The following is a 14,859-nucleotide window of genomic DNA, read 5'->3' as shown; positions in this document are numbered from 1 at the left end:
AGGACACTGTGAAGGAAAGAAAGAAAGGTACAATGAAAACAATTAAAGAAAGGACATGGAAGGAATGTAGATAGAACATAAAAGTTAGGACAGAAATTAGAGCTAGGTCATAAGAATGGATGGTCACTAGGAAGGAAGGAAGGAAGGAAGGAAGGAAGGAAGGAAGGAAGGAAGAAAATAAGAGCACAAGTGAGAAAGGAAGCACATAATAGAGTGCAGAAAGACACAAGAAAGGAAGAACAAAATGGAGACAAAATATACAATAAGTAAGAACAAAGGGAAGCATTTCCAACACTGGAACAGGAAATACATTCTTGAAACACAATAATATTTGACGCTCTTACTGTCCACATTCATCCCCACTTGGAAAATGCTGCAATCCTTTTCCAGACAGTTTTAGATTGTACAGAAAGCTAAAGCTTAAACAGCCATCTCAAGGACGCGACCTAGACATGCTCTTTGTAAAACCGTGTCAGAGTGCTTAAAAACCGGAGCAGTAGACTGGATAATAGAGCAAAAACATTGAAACCAGCTGATTAAAACATCTTGTTGGCTTAGATTTTGAGGCAAAAAGAAATAAAGACTCCCGTTTGTTCCCTTTGCTAACGGTATTACTGAATATTTTGTAAAAATTCCTCCAAGGAAAATGAATTAAAAACATAACTAGACGTTCTCTGGTTGTTTTAGAACTTATTCGTAGCTTTATATTGTGGTAAAACAGCATTTTCAGCTGCTAATGCCCATTAAAAGACATTTTCGTCAAAATTACATCATCATTTTCACATGATTCAGATTCAGCTGCCAACTTCTGTATGAGTTGTCTCGTCCTGGCGTTTTGTTTTACAAGGCCCCGTTTAACAGTACATAGTATTTCGGTGGACTCGGAAGAGACAATGTTAACCTGCTGAGTGTCAAGTAAAAGCCTTTTTTTTGTTGTTGTTTTAAGGCTATGTGGAAACTGAGTTTTAAGAACATCTAGCTCTTCTAGATAGGCTTGAAGAGGAAAAGGGTTGAAGTTTATGCTACTCTACTTGCATACAGTGCTAACAAATGTTTAACAGTTGGTTTTGGCCCTTTTCTCTCCTTCAAATGTAAAAGCTCTTCTGCCAGTCATCATTTATCTTCTTTCTACGAAGAGTTGAGGCTGATGGGTGTCATCATCCACAGTGAAACGGGTACTTGGGCTGAAAGAATGGCCGGATAGGAAGAAGCCATCACTCCAAAAGCAACATCAAAATTTGGCAAATGCACTCAAGGGACAAAAACCTTAATTATTGGAGACATGTCCCGTGATCTGAGGAAATAAAAATCTCAAAATTTAGCCATTAGGAAGAAAAAAAAAAGGAGGCGGGTGGCTTTGAAAGACTGAAAACATCACCCCAACTGTGAAGGACACCATGTTTTATGGATGTTTCACTGCCAGGGGGAAGGGATAGTGCATGACACCAAATAGATGGCATCATAGGGTAAGAACCTCATAGGGTACTATTAAGGCGACGTCTCAAGACACCAGCCTGGAAATTAAAGCTTGGGGACAATTGGGTGCTCTAAATGGACTTAAACCCCAAGCATACTGCCAAATCGGTTACAAAGGGACGAGAGGACAACAAATGACAGTCTTTGGAAGAGCCATCAAGAATCAAGAGTATTTTTTGGTGACACGCCAGCTCAGAATTCACTTATAACACACAGACAGAAATCAAAGACACCCATGGAAAGACGGAGCGTGAGCAATCCCAGAGAAGACCTCAGAAAAATGCAAAAATACATTGTGGAAAAAAGCTCAATTTAAAGTTAAGCTGTACAGCTGAAAAACAAGACTTATTAAAAGGGGGAAATTATGCAATAGATACTATCATTAATGATATTAATTGATAATAAGGCACATTAAGATAAAAAATAGTGTTCAAACTGAATGCAACAAACAACCCTTGTCGAGAGGCTAAAAAGTGTGGCAGTGGTCCTTAGCATCTGATAAAGTTGGAATCTTCAAGGCAAAAAAGACAGACAGCAGTCAGTTGACAAAATAATGTCAGATACTGTGAAATTGCATGACTGTACCAGACAAATACTCTCGGAGAAGCTAAAATGTGTGCAAATAGTCGTTAAGTCACAAAGCCCTGACCTCTGAAAACTCAGTTACAGCAGTTGGATTCAAGCAAACAATTGTAAGTAGCTAGCGAAGGGATACCAATAATGTTTGACCCAAACCATACAGTTTAGAACACAATTCAACAAAATATTAAGGACGTGGATGTGATCTGTTAAAAACTGTAAATATCCGGTTTCATATTGAGCCGTTATATCTATACTAGAATTTGATATCTGGGCTACTTTATGGAACTGAAAGCCTTTTGCACTTGCAATGCTAAAAGTGTTTCAAATAACCTCATACATGGCAGATGTCATTAAAGAATTCACCATGAATTCACATCAGCTGTAAATAACCATAGAGAAGAAACAACAGCCTGAATTGAATGGGGGGCCGTTCGTAAGTGGGAAAATTTGTACTTTATCTCTTCCATCTTCCTCCTATATCTCCCATTTACGAGCTAATACATCATTAAAAGTCTTAGACCAGGGGTGTCAAACTCACTTTGGATTAGGGGCCGCATACAGATTAATCAGAGCTGAAGAGGGCCACACGAGTAAACTCATTGCAAGATTAAATAGAACTAATAAAAGTAGACTTGTTGTTGATTTTTATATTAAACAAATTTCACTTTTACACAATATATTTTGAATAACCTCAGCGTTTTTATGAAAAGTATGTGCAATTTCAACAATACTTTTACTCAGTTAAACATTTACTTAAGTGCATTATGCATAAGAACTGATCACAGTGATTCTACAATGTTGAAAAACATTCATTTATATTTTTTGGAACTTAAAAACACTGTCCTGCATGACAAAATACATCAAACATAAAAATTAAGAAATAATTTAAAATCAATTTTCCACATCTGAAGCTCAGTGCTACCATCTGCTGATTAAAACACAGCGCCCCCATGGACAATATAGGAACTGCAGATTTTCAATTAAACGAAGTACATGTTTTTTTCAATAATTGTTTTTTATCATTCTCTTCCTTTTATCTCCTCTTTCCTTCACCTTTTCTTTTTTTCTTGTTCTTCCTTTCATCTCCTACTTTCCCATTGTAGTGTCCATATCATTTGAGATATTCCCCGCATTAATCATAATAAAACTATTCACATTCATAAATCAAGCGGAGCACAAAGGCAAAAGCAGTACTGCTCCACTTGTGAAAGTCAAATCTGATGAGCGCTTTTTGGCATTAAGACAACAATTATTATTGCCACATTGCCAGACAGGCCACTGGATTAATTTTTTTTTTTTAAATCATTTTTTTTTTAAATAATGATAATGCATTTAGCCACCGGGCCGGACTAAATTGTTCGGCGGGCCGGAACCGGCCCGCGGACCGTATGTTTGACACCCCTGTCTTAGACAGTGATGAAGTGATCCTATCCATATTGAAGGCAGACACTGTCATTTAGTGGGGAAAAGGACATTTTAATCACGTCACTGTGCTTTACTGTTTTATAACCGTGGAAGGAGGGGTGTAGGAAATCACTGAGGGATTCCCCCGCACTGCAGTGATGTACCACTGTAGGGTGATCCCGAGGGCAGGAGAGAGAGAGAGCTCTGGAGCTATATTAAAGTGACTAAAACTACTTAACTGGACCGGGGGTTCATAACGAGTACAAAGTGGGTAAATTTTTCTTTGAAGGAAAAGTTGGATTCTGCTCTTTTTTTGTTTAAGTGACGGACAGCTTGTGACGAACGGGGTGCTTTCCTTGACGCCTTTGGTTGCGTCGCTGCACAATATTTGCAACGCTCTGGAGGGGGAGAGATTAAATTGAATATGGGTCAGTTCGCAGCCAAAACTCTGCTTATCTGAACTCTCACACACCCTGAAAGGAAAATGATTATCCCCTCTGGTAAAAAAAAATAAATAAATAAATAATTAAGGCATGCTGGAAATCATCTCCACTGGTCACCATCTTTAGTATAGCTGACAACATATGCTAATGTACAAACAACAGCAGTAAAAGCAGACTGTAGTGGGAATAGGGTGAGGTGTCAATAATTTATAATGTTGCTGTTCTAGCTCACAGAAACCCAAGGCTCACTTCCTTTAAAGAAAGAAAGAAAGAAAAAAAAAAACGGCTCCTGGGCAGGTATTGCAAAGCTCTGCTCGCTTCATCTCAAATTCATTTTGATTGTCTCAATGCAACATTGATGAGGACTCCTTGGCCGCATGTTTACACAGGCTGCGCTGTCGCTTTAAATCATTTATCATCCTGCAGCGCTGCCCACCTGCTGACACGCTGAGCGGAGACGCTGCCTTCAGGTGTGATGCAAGGGTGGCGTGGATGGGATGTGAGGGTCAAAACGAGGCAGCGTGAAAGGTATCAGTCATTTGGAGGTGACGGTGGAGGGTAAAGTTCCGGCGGTAATGGAGACGGACATGAGAGGCGAGGAAATAGGACGTATTCAGTTGAGTTCAGCAGGATTATAGCATTTGTGATTGTTGACGGAGTGGTTTGAGTTTGCTTCCATCGATTTGTAAGCTGAACATCTTCCGATTTCAAGACAAGATCACAGAAGCCAGGCACATATTGTTCCCATGACTGAATGTGGGCAAAAACACAACTCTAATGCCAGTGACATTAATAAAAGCTTGTCGTCTAATTAAAAAAAATGGTTTCAGTAGGGCCAGGGGTATTGTCGTGGAGCTCGACATCAGTATTGTCACTTACCAGAGCAGACAAACAGATTTCTATTTGGCTATTAAATTACTAATAGGTGTTGTTGAGTGGTAGAAAACCAACAGACCCAACGGCTATGACGTGCATGCTGATGATTCGGGTTAATTAAATCATTCATTTAAAGGCGGTTGTTCAACATGATCGTTGCGTGGAGCTCCGTAGCTTGGATAATTAATTCTGCTTAATGATTACAGTCATAGCAACTTGAGCTTGTTGGAACGTTAGACAAGACCTTGGAGCTGGGGAAGCTAACAAGCTAGCCAGACGTAGGCTTCATAGGCTGAAGGATCAGCTCAGCACTAGTCTGGCAGGGTACTTTTTCAAACAACTGCAAGACCTGGGAGGCATAAAGACGGCATATCTGTTGCTGCTGCTGCTGCTGCATAACTAGTGATAAATATAAAGCTTAATCCATCTGTGGCAGAGCTTGAGCGGTCTGGTAAGTCCCAGCCGATACGGCAGCCTCAAACAACGCAACTTTGCAAAGGAGCTAGAGCTACGCTTCTGCTCATTATTTCAGCACCACTCATTTAGGCTCCCTGTGCCTGGAATATATCTGGCGACACTTGTTTAATACAGCACAAGAAGTTGTTGAAGGTGAAGAAGTAATCAGATTGAAGAAACTACAACTACTTTGTTTTTAGTGTCAAAGCATCAAATGCCAACCGGAAGCAACATTTTTACTGACACTCAGGAATTATTTCTGTAGATGTGTAGACTACTCATTATCTTGGTATGCTGTGGATCCAAAAGCAGAAAGCCATAAACAATGTAATACACTGCAAAAATAGAACTTAAAATAAGTAAAATGTTCTTAAAATTAATGCATTTGTCCTTGATTTGAGCAGGTAAATAAGGTAATTTGCCAATGGAATAAGATTTTTGCACTTAAAATAGGAACAACTCATCTCCCTCATCTTATTTCAAGTGCAGGATATCTAATTATCTTATATTAGGGGTCAAAATACTCATTCCATTGGCAAATAATCTTATTTACCTGCTCAAATTAAGTACAAATACACTAACTTTAAGAACATTTTACTTAGTTTTAGATCTGTTTTTGCAGTGTAGGTTTATTTATCGAAGGCATATCACCATCAAGAGGTTCACCTGTCACATGTTTTCCTAATAGAAACACCGACATTCTTCTAAAAACACTGGACCAAACTAAAACTACACATATGGAGCCGTATCCCAGTGATATGAACATTTTAACTTTCAGCAAAAATGTATACGTCTGACTAGTTTGCTATAGCCTCCACCACTCGTTAAGGATTGATGTCCTTTTCAACTAGTTCAGGGATGTGACATCTTTCTGCTACAGGCAAGGAAACGATTACCTGTAAATAAAGACAAAGGCCAGTGGCGTCTCTGGCATGATAGGTTAAGTGGGGCACAAAAACTCAACACCTATTAGCAGCCACAATTTTTTTTTGTGATGCATACAACCTGACTTTGATCAATTTTAAATCAAACAGATAAATTGGCATGAACCAACACACCGGAAATGCCATTTTATGCAGGCTAAATGTAATTTAACTTTTATACATAACATTACAAATAAAGGCTCACTTACATTGTTCATTTATTGAACAGAAAAGATTCACGCAACACTTGATGGTCGTACACTATCCGTCAGAAAGTAAACGCATCGTGTGCAATTCTAGTATTTTATTGGACGCTCCGAGCTTGGGGCCGTAGTATTTGTGCCCCATTGCCATCTACTGAGAGCGTGTTGGGCATGCGCACTGCGACTTCAGATGTCCATTATTCAAACAAACGTTGGTGGGCAGACCCCAATATCAAGGCGCCTCAAGAGGATTTAGCCTACTGAGATTGTCAGTTCTCTGGCAGACTTAGATATAGAGACACAAATGTTTCTAACAGAATTTTATTGGTAAGGAAATCAGTCTTTTTACAATATTGCTCTTTAAAAAACGATCCTGTCCCGCTGATTATTGCAAACGTAGAGCTCCACAGTGACATCTGGTGGGGCCTGGGTCCACTGGCCCCAAATGCAGAGACGCCACAGACAAAGGCAGCAGATGTACATGCTGGTTATTGCGCATCTGCAAAATGGACCGTTCCAGTTGATGATCAGAAGGACAAAGGTGTACTTTAATTAAAACCTTTATTAGAGAGGGGAACGCGTGCTTAAAATTACCCTAATGGAGGACAAACGACAGCAGCGACCTTTTCAGAATAATTCAGTCAAGTCCAAACATCCGAGGGCCTGGCCCTTTGAATTTGAATGAGAGGCGTCCTTGGTTTGATACGTTTTCAGGTGTCATGCAGTTCAGCCTTGTGAATAATTGTCCCTGTACTAGAAATGTTGAGTTGATGGGGGAGGTTAACGTTCTATGGAAGTGTTTGCTAAAGCTGCAGGTAGATGAGTCCCCACTACCATACTGTGTACCGCGTCACTCTATTGTACTGACCACTGTGTTCCCAAAGGGAGGGCAAAGGCACTGGCAGAAAATTGGACTGTAGTTGGGGTCCAGTGTACCTCTAATCTATGCAAAACATTAGAGCTGAGGTACAGGGCAGACAGTATAGTGTGGCCTGAGATTGCATTATGTTAATATTGGGTTCAATTCAATTCAATTTTATTTATACAGCGGCAATTCATGAAACATGTCATCTTGAGGCACTTTACAAAGTCAAATTCAATCAGATTATACAGATTGGTCAAAAATTTCCTATATAAGGGAACCAGTTGATTGTTTCAAAGTCCCGACAAGCAGCATTCACTCCTGGAGAAGCGTAGAGCCACAGGAAGAGTCGTCTGCATTGTCCATGGCTTTGCAGCAAACCCTCATACTGAGCAAGCATGAAGCGACAGTGGGAAGAAAAAACTCCCCATTAGCGGGAAGGAAAAACCTCCAGCAGGTTATTCCTGAGGTGTAGTTGTAGCGATTCAGTGGCGGTGGGGGGTCACCACCACCTGCAAGAGTTGTAGCACTCAAGTTTTGGAGATTTTCCAATGTATAAAAAAAAAAAAAATTGGTGACAGCCTGGCATAGGGCAGCCATTTTCTACTTCAAATACTATAGGTTGTGCATTACATATCTTTCTCTAAAATACTTTGATTTTTATTTTAATGATGAGTTAGCTAGCTTTGCTCAGCTTGCGAAAACATAAAACAGGAAATGTACGAGGATATATGTCCCAGTTATCAGGTTAGTGGAAGTTAAGCCGCTGATCAACTGTGTGGATAAAAGAAAGCCAAACAAGCATTGACATTATTACGGTAGGCCTGCATGAAACCCTGATGGGATGGGATGCTCGCTACGACAATATATCAAGGTTTCCATGACAACAGACGGTAGCGTTAATGTTGTCATTGCATATGTTCCTATCAGCCAATCTGTGGCTCCTGTTTTTGATCTAATCTCTACATTTTTGGTTAGTTTAATGATTTCACTCTCCCCTTAAAAACATTTTTTTTGTCGCCAGAATAACGTTCAGTTTTTTTCCCCCCACACATATTTTCTGAATTTTTCCAGTCTGCAAGCTCCTGTTTTCAAGTATCTACATACAGGATGAAGTAAAATAAAATAAAATCAATGGATTTGATACTTGGGACCAAGACTGGGGTTGAAATATTTGAAAATGTTACCTAAATGTTTACCTTGGGAAATATTTAAACAATATTTTTTTGACTTTGAAAAAAGGACTTTTACAAGTCAAATAATTGGCATTTACTGTGGCATAAAATGTTTAGAACACTTTCTGACAAGGTTTTGTGATAAGGTGATATAGTGATAAAGTGGTATCTTTGTTTTCGTTAGTATCAAACAACATCATCAATGTGTGATGCGTTTAAAGGATGCAATTAATCTCTATTAAATGAATGAGCCTGGATGTTTAGTTACTTCAGACCTCCTGAAAAGCAAGAATTATTAGCCTGATTGGTGCAACATTTGTTCAAAGAATCAAACTGTATGTATTTTTTTTTTTTTTTTTAAAAAAGCACCCTTGTTTTACATATTTTTCTCATAAAAAGCTTGGATGTGGTGACATTTCTTTTGTCTGTTATATAGGTCAATAATGTATAGAAAAACAAACTAAATGACCCAGTGACCTACAGTATTTCTTTATTTATTCGAAAATGTCCTGAACATTGATCCAACAGCCACAAATCCACAGATCTGGCGACACGTATACTTAACAGAAAAAAACTGTTTACTTCTAATAGAGGGCTTTAATGAGGGCTTTCTATTGAAAGTGGGAGCCTTTTGTTCAAACAGGGCAGAAAAGGATGATTTGTAATGGAAGATAATGGCAGTACACAAAAGTAATTACCACAATAATTCCTGACATTTCCTCCCACATGCTCTCTAAAGACTACAATCGGAGAGTGATTTTGGGGGGGGGGGGTTGCAGGCTATGAAACATGCCGCGGTTCTATTACTGTACAAGCATGGCGCGGTGCCAATAAGCTTTCCTTGTCATGCTGTGAGTCCAATCTGTGTCCTGTGCTGACTAAGATCTTCCTTTTCTCATATCTGCATGCTAAATGGAATATTTACTGATTATGAAGTTGAGAAAAGAGATTAACAAACGTAACGTTCAGACATCGTTCTGAATTTGGATGAGTTTATTTTGGAACTCTTCTTTGCTTTGTCCCCCCCCGCATTTTTTTTAATCAGAATGCAAAACCTGTTGTGCGTTGGAAACGGCGTTTGTGGCTGCGCGAGGAGACAAATAACTACTCGCGTTACGTAACGGCTTGTTCACACGTGAACCTTTTTGGAAGGCCGACGCGCGTTGCAGCGAAACGCTTTTAATCTCGTTCTGGTTTCCGTTTGGCACCGCGGGGACATGTGTGTCTTTACCAGCGCCAGCTCGGCGCAGGCAGGTTTCATTTTAACACCACAGCGGGTGTGGTGAAGATCGTTGCAGTGCCCAGAGAAAGAGAAAGAGAGGGGGGTGGGGGGTAGAAGTGGTGCGAACACAGAGAAATAGATATGGTGGAGAGGAAGAGTTAGCTTGAGTAACAGGATTATGTGGTATGGAATGAAGGGGGGGAGGGCCTGGGTCCTCTGGTGCAGCTGCTGCTCTGGTCAAATATTACGTGAATGAATGCAAAACACGAACTTCCGCTTACACCGTTGGATTTCCGTGTATTCTCGTGGCAGGACTGAGTTAGGGCCTGCTTTTCTTGTTCTTTTTTGAGTGCTGGATCATGCCAGTTTGCCACCCATAAAATAACAGTGATATAACAACAATACATTGATGCAGAGACTGATTAAAAAAATAAATAAAATCTCTGCTGGGAACTGTGATGTAACAAAAAACGTGGGGCACAACGTTGAAAATATGAGGAAATTAGGCGTCGCTTTTAGAACATAGCATCATGCCATGTCTTTGAGGTGTGTCTCATTAATAGTACCTGGGTATTGGGATCAGGGGTGTGATATTCACAGTGTTCGGCTGCATCAAGGTGGGGCAAGTTACTATTGTCATAAAGTAACTATCTTCTTGTTGTTGTTTTTTTTAGTTTTGGAACAGAAGGCAGTTAAATACATTCAATAGTGTATGCTTTTCAATGGTGTATGAATGCTATGAAAATCTATTAAATTTAGCTTTTGAATCTGTGTATTGAGCACATAATGGTCATTCTTTTGTGGTTCTACTCTGTACTTAGTGTTACTAGGAGTTAGAAAAAGCTAATATAATATAACTTTAGCTTGGTAGGATAGCTCACCATCAGGTGTACTTGCTACCACAACTTATCATGCCAACTATAGCTTTAATATCTGGTGTTAAGGTTGGCCCATCCCTAGTGTGCACATTGAAGTGGCGAGTAATTGTTGACAAGCAACTATGGAGAAACCAATTACATGCCACTGTGTAAATAAGATAAATAACACGACTATTTAGTTTGTTTAATAAAAGGAAACATAAACATAGACTTCAGTTATGGGAGTGCTACAATGAACCTGACCATTTTTTTGGTGATGGTAGTGGGGATTCCATAATAGCACACTGTAGTTTATCCATTGTAGCTATTTTCTCTTTTCTTTTCCAGCTACCAGATCACACCACATACTCTCGTCTCATACGTTGGTGGAGACCAACGATTGTTACTAAATCTTAGTCTCCTCGGCTGGTGTATGCAATCTATTCAAATGGAAAATGAGTGAATTATTCAGTTTAAAAGATTTCAGAAATTGACAGCGATTCTGTCCAAATTATTCAGTTTCAAGCATTTATACACACATTCAAGAATGGCCGCATTTTACAAAGGAGCCTCATAGACAGAGTGTAGGTGTGACGAAGAGACAAGAAGCCATCTGTCTTAGCTTTAAATAGGGAGCAAATAAATGCAGTTTTGAATTTTTGCGAAAATGCATTAAAAAACAGCCTTTTGAGAATAAGTCACTGCAGTCCGGACTGCTGAGTGCCGGTCCATTTAAAATAAAATGAAAGGCTTTAAAGAGCTTTCAGGTGTCATGCAATGTAACCTTATGAATCAACGTTCGTCTACTAGGACAATTCATGCAGTGGGATAATTTTTAGGTTTTTTTTTTTCTCTGAAAATTGTTCACTAAAGCTGCAAGTAGATGACTCAGCTTTCCCGTTTATACAATGTACTTTGGTACTTTATTATCCTGACCAGTGTGTTCCCAGGCGGAGGCATTTAGAGAAGCTGCCTGCAGTCAGGGTGCTAGTTTGCTTCTAGTTTATATGAAGCCTTGCCATGTTATCTAAATATTGGAGTTTGCGGAGTTTTTGGTGAAGAAATAAAACCAATGAATCATAAAAAAGAAGTTTTCATCACCAGTTGCGACTTAAATTTATTGTTCTCTTTCCATCTCTGTTTTTCCATAGGACTACACGCTGACCATGTATTTCCAGCAGTACTGGAGGGACAAGCGTCTTGCCTATATAGGAATCCCACTCAACTTGACTCTGGACAATCGGGTTGCAGATCAGCTGTGGGTCCCTGACACTTACTTCCTCAATGACAAGAAGTCTTTTGTTCACGGAGTCACTGTCAAAAATCGCATGATTCGCCTGCACCCTGACGGGACGGTCCTATATGGACTCAGGTACGCTCTCTTTGTTTCATTAGGTTCTCAAATCTTATTTTTTGAGAGTGGTTTCAAAGAAAAGGCCGTACGTATTTGCAGAAACTGTTCCTTGGAAATATTTAGTGAATGCCCCATTGACCTACCTAAAAAAAAAAATAGTTTTCTGAACTCGGACATTGGCAAAAATGCTTTGAAAGCCAAAGTGATATCGTCTTTGTTTAAATTAACCACATTTACATGGCACATCATAAACTCTGAATCCAAGGATGTTGCATCTGTAGGTTTATACACTCATTTGTCACACACACAACGCCATTTTTCCCTTGCTACTTTCCTTTTCTTTACCATTTATAACCGTATATTTGAACGGCAGAGTCTTAATTTGTTTCATTGTAGTTTAGTATTTCCATTAATTTTGACATTAAATAATCATAAAAAAGTTTAATCGCCTTTAGTATCTGACAATTTCTACTCTAAGTGACCTTATAATACATAATATTAAGTCATAAAACAACATTCCTTTACAGCAGACTATGAGTGAAATATCTAAGATGACCTAAAATTGTGTTCAAACCAGGTAGAAAAAGTTGTATACCACACTAAAACCGCAAATGCTGGAAATGTTGAAGCAGCAAAATGACCACAGCTATGTTATTCATTGCAGCAATGCACAGGTCGCTCAAGCATATGACCAGAACCAGGATTTTTAGCATCACCAGTGAAGGCCAGACCCGGCTTACAAAGTTGTATATTGTGTCAATGAATGCATTATAATTAAGTGGCTAATTTACGCTTAGCATTTGCTGAGCACAAATTACATATTGCTGGCACACTGAGGGGGCACACAGGGAACAATCTGAGGTCAGGGGTCTTGCTCAGGGAGCCAGAGTAACAGACTGAGTTTCGAACCGGTGACCTTTGTGACCTCCCCAATACGCCAACGCCTGACTCTCCAATACACTTGGCCACCACTCCCACTACAAGTGTAGACATTTTGCACTGAGTGAAATGTAAAGATTTTCCTCTATATCTGCGTGGTGTCGAAAAATCTTTAAAAAGGCTCAACTATCAGCTTTACTGAAGGTCTGATGAACTCACCGCTCCAGTCTTTCCAACATTTCCTGTACAGTTTCCCAGAACAAGTGGCGGCTACCAAGTTTTTGGTCTGCCTGTGCTCAGCTGGGTAAAAATAGACACACTCAACTCAACCTGCAGATGGAAAGACTCTTTGTGGAAACTTTCCAAATGGGGACGTTTAACCGTTTTCCCGCTCATTCTGCCTCAGGAGAAGTGACTTTTGAGCAACTTTCCCAGGATAGGAGGGGTGAAACACTTTTTGCTTTAAACTCTGTTGCTCAGAAAGGCTTTGGATTAGACAAGCCCCATTGTTATACAATAAACCTATGCCTGTCTGTTAATAGTCAAAACCATTTAAATCAGCACTAAGTTTACTTAATGTTATGGTAATCTAAGTGTTGATGAGACGATTGAGGGGTGTATCATTTTCTCCTACAGTCTCTGTTTGAAACCACACTTGCAACTTTCTATACATCAAACCGGTGGTTGTCTCGCAGCTCTGTTCTCGTTGAGTGAGAATCCACTTATTATAACTGACTTTTGCCCTGTTTGTTAAGTCTCTTCTAAATTTCATGAGTCGCGGGTTGCAATTTATTGGGCTTGGGCTTGTTTTTGACCATTAAGTCGCTTATTTGGGCTACAAAATAAGCGACTATGAACACGAGCTATAAATATACCCGCTCGCGCTGTTGCGTTACAGACAGCATGATCCAACCAAAACTATCCATCCGCGGAGGGCTGCCAGAATTTACCACAGTGCTATATTCAAAAGGTCCTGTAGAGGGAGCACCACATGAAAATGACTTAGTTTTGCTTAATAAAAAGGAAATTTGTCACAGTTTGCATCTGATTGCACAGTCAGATGTTGCAACATTGTTTAGGGATGGCTTCAACATGTTACAAATACAATACATTTCACAGTTAATAAATGAGTATTATATTTTGTATCACCATTTGTATTAAAATTAATGTTATAATAATATTGCAGTGTTATTAATCAGCTTTGATCAAGTGACTATTATACATTTGCCTAGAGGAGTATGCAAGATGTCAAAGATTCAAATTGATATATAATACAGTAGGAAGCTTTTGAAAAATGTTTGAGCCAATTAACTTTTATTAATTGTTAATACATGCGTTCATTATTATTATATTTGTTTTTATTTAATTATACAATTTATTTTATCCTACTCAGCACACTGTTGTAAAAGGGCATAGACACAGACGCACACATGCATGCATGCACACAAACATGCACACAAACCTACTGTCCATGCTCTAACCTGATGTACTGTATTATCCAACTGAGCATGTGCAGTGTGAGTGTCATCACGCTAGCTTGTTTATGTTTCGGGAAAAGTTACATGTTGCAACTACACCTGTTGAAACTATTCCCAATCTCCCTTTTGAGATTTATGGATCAAGTAGCTGCTAAGGTCTGAGCAAGTTGAAATTCAACAACTCTTCCATCTTGATGGTCTGTGTTTTGTTGGAATAATGTGGACGTTGTGTGAATCCTGTTAAAAAAAACATTGGAAAAACTTCTAAATACGCTCAACATCTAAAATCCAATGGCAGGACAGGCAAATACTGTCTGCCTTTCCGTAGTAACCCTACTGCTACTAACTAACCAGCGATCACCTGGGCAATGTAAGCTAATGCTCCTTATTGTCTTTAGGTGTGTGACTAGAAAGAAATTCAAACAACTCAACTATGTTACCTGCCATCCTTTCAGCTTTGCAATATGTGAACTGACATCGTTGCACAGGCTCTGTCAGCTATGGCGTTGGTTTAATCTGGTAGTCTTCCCAGGTCTTTGATTGCATCATCAGCACTTGTTCATAAGACGGTCCTCCATAAAAGATGAACATAATACATGTGTAGTGGTCTTTGTGATTTCTTGGATTTGGTGATATGCAACCATATAAATGACTCTTTAACCTTACTTG

The 14,859-nt window shown here is 39.4% G+C and overlaps 1 protein-coding gene across 3 annotated transcripts in view; it reads left to right on the top strand.

Annotated features, from left to right (window-relative positions):
• Window positions 1–14,859, top strand: part of LOC105932538 (gamma-aminobutyric acid receptor subunit beta-3) — a 94,856-nt gene that overhangs the window by 45,678 nt on the left and 34,319 nt on the right. For all 3 annotated transcript variants that reach the window (XM_012871755.3, XM_036128416.1, XM_036128415.1), the window contains one exon: window positions 11,631–11,851. In XM_012871755.3, the coding sequence (XP_012727209.3) occupies window positions 11,631–11,851 (221 nt within the window). The remainder of the gene's footprint in view (window positions 1–11,630; window positions 11,852–14,859) is intronic.

The sequence above is a fragment of the Fundulus heteroclitus genome, chromosome 24 (genome assembly GCF_011125445.2).
Source record: "Fundulus heteroclitus isolate FHET01 chromosome 24, MU-UCD_Fhet_4.1, whole genome shotgun sequence".
NCBI lineage: Eukaryota > Metazoa > Chordata > Actinopteri > Cyprinodontiformes > Fundulidae > Fundulus > Fundulus heteroclitus.
Note: the sequence above shows the minus strand (reverse complement) of the source record. Positions and strands in the feature narration are given on the sequence as shown.